Source organism: Rosa rugosa, chromosome 4, assembly GCF_958449725.1.
Source record: "Rosa rugosa chromosome 4, drRosRugo1.1, whole genome shotgun sequence".
Taxonomy (NCBI): Eukaryota; Viridiplantae; Streptophyta; class Magnoliopsida; order Rosales; family Rosaceae; genus Rosa; species Rosa rugosa.
In genome coordinates, this window is record NC_084823.1 from 58,029,687 (window position 1) to 58,033,614 (window position 3,928).

General features: G+C 37.6%; 1 protein-coding gene across 2 annotated transcripts; it reads right to left on the reverse strand.

Annotated features, from left to right (window-relative positions):
• Window positions 1-330: 330 nt before the first annotated feature.
• LOC133744124 (uncharacterized) lies at window positions 331-3,305 on the reverse strand. 2 transcript variants are annotated; one of them, XM_062172263.1, is made up of 5 exons: window positions 2,944-3,305; window positions 1,790-1,932; window positions 1,356-1,540; window positions 774-887; window positions 331-669 (listed from the first exon to the last, which is right to left on the reverse strand). In XM_062172263.1, exons 1-5 carry the CDS (start codon window positions 3,223-3,225, stop codon window positions 566-568), a joined length of 828 nt encoding a protein of 275 aa, XP_062028247.1. In that variant the 5' UTR covers window positions 3,226-3,305; the 3' UTR covers window positions 331-565. The 2 variants fall into 2 exon arrangements, with proteins under 2 accessions (XP_062028247.1, XP_062028246.1); XM_062172262.1 differs by having other exon boundaries at window positions 331-693; window positions 2,944-3,304.
• Between the last annotated feature and the right edge of the window lie 623 nt (window positions 3,306-3,928).

The window sequence follows — 3,928 nt, forward strand, 5'->3', positions numbered from 1 at the left end:
ATATGAGTTGACAAATTCTATTAACAATTTAAAAAAATGGAGGTCAAAATATCAAATTTAGAGATCCAACTAGAAGCACCATATCCCGCCCAATACCATTTGGTCTAGTGACGTAAGTCTCCCTTCGTGAGTTCAACTCACAATAAGCTAGTTATTGATTTGATAAAAAAAAAAAAAAAAAAACACCACCATATCCCCAATTGTTATGTGATTGAAAAAAGTGTTTGTAAAGACCAAACTGCTATCACTCATGTAGAGAGAGAGAGAGAGAGAGAGAGAGAGAGATGTAAACTGTAAAATAGAAATTTCAAAGAAACTAAGAAATGGATATATCCAAATTTGGAGGGGCAAATTATAATGAAAATAACTTCAGCATAATTCAAGAATAATGTAATGAAAGCTTGCTACATTACCAGTCTCCGCTCTTCTGGAGATTACAAAAACTTCAGACTACAAGAGATGAATGCTAAATATCAAATGTAACAGTATAAAGAGGATTTGAGTTATATGATATGACTATGACCAACAGAGAGGGAATCTTTGTTTTCTTCGTAAAGATCAGCCATCATTTCTTGACCAAAACATACAAAACAACACGACTGCTACAAAAGTCTGGATGCCACTGACTCTGCTCCAAACGCCCAATTATGAAATCCTCCATTGCGCACTCTAAGAAATATTCAAGGACAGCATCTGTTTTAGAACAAAGATTTGAGAACAATATAGGAAAAGGGAATACAAATTTAAAGATAGAAAAGATATATAATCATTACCATTTCGAAGTTCTCCAGCCAAGAAGACTGTTGTTTCAGACCCGCAGAGTTGCCGCAAGGTAGACAGCAGATCCAATACTGCTCCCTCACTATAGATTACATCAGATCCTAGAACTGAATAACATTTTGGTGAAAATACATGTCTTAGAATTGTTTTGGTTGAGTACTGAAGGTGAATCCTACTTAGATGATTCACCTATAGGTCCATTACTATGATCAAGAATGAGCAGTGAAAAATGCAGTAAACTGACACCTTTTGGCCGACCATACAGACAATTTCATTAGAATGCAACTGAGAGACAAATTGTAAGTAACTAACTAAACAAGTGCCCCTCCCACTTACAAGAGGAAATATGCTTTTATGATTCAAGTCCAGGTATGAAACCTTATGGGACAAGAGTTCAGAATCCTAGTCTTTAATGCTTTTACACCAATTGTTTAGAAAACTAAATTTCAGGCTTTGAACCTTGAGCGATGCCTGACAAGAGAAAATACTCATCCCGTCCTCAATGTTTGAAATCAAGATTTGCCATGTAATATAGTATATGTTTTTCTATAGGAGATATAGCCAACGGTTATTACCGAAATCAGGTGGAGGTTCTATCAGTTCCAGGTCAGGATCATCTCCCCATTGTAATTCCATCACTTTTGCTGAACCTCGCACATCCCCATGTCTCAGATTGGCATCAATGTTCTTTTTTAGTAGCCTCAATCTATCAGGAAGATCAGTGAGGACAACTTGACTACCTAAAAGAGCTGCAATGCAGCTGGAAGAACAGAGAATCGTGGCATAAATTGAGTAAGAGAACCATTATTTTCAGGCTGGCCTACACATTAAAATCGAAGTGAACTGAAACTGTAAAGAAATAGAGTTATGTTGGATAAGATAAATTTGATAGAAATATGATAGAAGAGTGAGTAAGATATCCTCAGTTATAGCCTTATAGGATTATGTATCTCACAGATATAATATAAAAACAAAGGCACAGTAAAGAAGAGGTTGTATTCATCCTCACCCGACTAAACCACAGCCGGAGCCCAATTCAACAACTTTCTTGCCTTGAAGCAGTAACAACTCTGAGTCCACAGCATGTTCTAAGAACTTCCCCAATACAACTCCACTGTCCCACATGACGGCACCAGTAACCCCAGGAGTGCTCTACAGTTCAATCAATCAAGTCATTCAAGAACAAGCAGTTGAATACACAATGACTGTTCTAGCAAGATTAAAAGTGTCCTCTAACATGCTTTTTTTACAGAACAACCAACTGAAATAAGATGTTGATGGAAACTTATTCAGTCAAACAATGCAATAATCTCAGCCTGTGCACAACAGAAACAGATGTTGGAGACTACCAAGCAGGGTTGGTGTTTGAATTGTGAATGCATTTCACAAGCTAAAACACATATTCATTCAATTAGTATTCAATGACCAGCTATTTAACATTTATGTTCCTCGGCCACATGCTAATCTGTAAGTTGTAAGACACTTTCCAGTTCTTTACTCCATCTTACTACATAACAGTAAGCCAAAGATTCCTATTCCTTTTGCCAATTTTTGGGTAACCTGCAGTCAAGTTTCAGAAAAGAAAGAGTGTCCCTCATAACAACATCATACTTCAGATGATCTGTTAATTCTGCATTACAACATTCACAGTCTAGAGTTTTAGAGTCATGTTATGGCCAGCCTTTGATTCTGTACTGTACATGTTATGGTTAATGGGCAATGCTACCTTCCATATAATGGTCAAACAATGCAAGCTTCCTAGTTGTCCTGCCCCATGTGTGTCTTTTAGTTCAGGTGTTCTAACTGTGAAATGCAGATCATAATCAACTTTGTGGCCAGGGGCAGGGAATTATCAATCAAACATTTCTCCCACTCATAATCTTTGAAATGACAAAGATAAGCCAAATGCTTCCGGAAACTAGCTATAAAAGGCCCTTTTTTTTTCCACCTTTTTTATTGATACAGCTACAACAGGCTGTTTTGCAGATATACAAATGCATACACATGTTTCTAAGTGTCAAAATTGAACAAGCAATTTTATATATATATATAATTTTTTTTTTGAGTGATTTTTGGGGAAGAAGCATTTTTTTGTGTGTGTGAAAATAGTATGATGATGAATTAAATTAATGACATTATTAAGAGGAAAAACAAATAAAATACCAGGGAGGAAGGGGACTGGAAAATAGAGAGAGATTGGCCACAGGAATCGAGTTTGAGTTGAAGAGAGGATTGGGCGACGAATGCGTTTGGTTTGGAGAGAGTTGGCTGTTGGATTCCCCACAGCAACATTATCTCCTCTTCAGCTGCCGTAGCAGCACATGAGTCTTCTTCTTCTTCTTCATCTTCTTCTGCTTTTGCGGCCCTGAGCTGCCTAACCATTCCTCCATACGATCCCATTATTACCAATCTTTCCTTCTCTTCTTCTACTACTTCACTGGCCATGATTATGTCAAAAATATCAAATTGAGAGATTTTGGAACGCTTTTATGCTGTGTTAAGGATTCACGCTCTTTTGACCGGGGTTTTGGCCCAATTAATATTTGTATTCAACCAAAAAAAAAAACACTTTTTTCTTTTAACATGAACCCAAAAAAAAAAAAAAAAAAACACTTTCATGCTCACCGAATGAACAGTTTTAAAGAACTTTAATAAGAACAGGGAAAAAAATACAAACAGTACCCGACCTAAGGCTCACTCTGAATTTCTATACCCAAGTTTTTGAAACTATCACAATGGTACCCCAAATAGCCAGCCCGACCCAACTTTCGTACATGCCGTCCATGACAGCGTTAACTGTCCACGTGCAATTTTAGATGGGTATTTGGGTCATTTCCTTACCGAACCTTATTTGTCTCCTCCACCGAAGCCAGACGCACATCCCTTCTTCCTCCCCTCGTCGCCTCTTTTGTCTTTGATTCTTCCGCAACGATAGAAGCTCAGCCATCCAGATCTTCATCAAATGGACCTGCAGATTCCTACATCGGCAGCCTGATTAGCCTCACCTCTAAGTTTGAAATTCGCTACTAGGTTGTCCTCTTCGACATCAATACCGTAGAATTCAGTATTGGCTTGAGAAATGGTATTGCAAAGACCGCGCCTTTTTGGATTTGTTTAGCATTTGGGTCCCTTTTATTTTTGTGAATTT

Excerpts from the sequence above, each read along its gene's own strand:
- LOC133744124 (XM_062172262.1), bottom strand. The coding sequence starts at position 3,225 with ATGGCCAGTGAAGTAGTAGAAGAAGAGAAGGAAAGATTGGTAATAATG. Across the intron at positions 1,541-1,789 it reads TCCGGCTGTGGTTTAGTCGG|CTGCATTGCAGCTCTTTTAG; the intron begins GTGAGGATGAAT and ends CTGTTCTTCCAG. Across the intron at positions 694-773 it reads GGCTGGAGAACTTCGAAATG|ATGCTGTCCTTGAATATTTC; the intron begins GTAATGATTATA and ends GTTCTAAAACAG.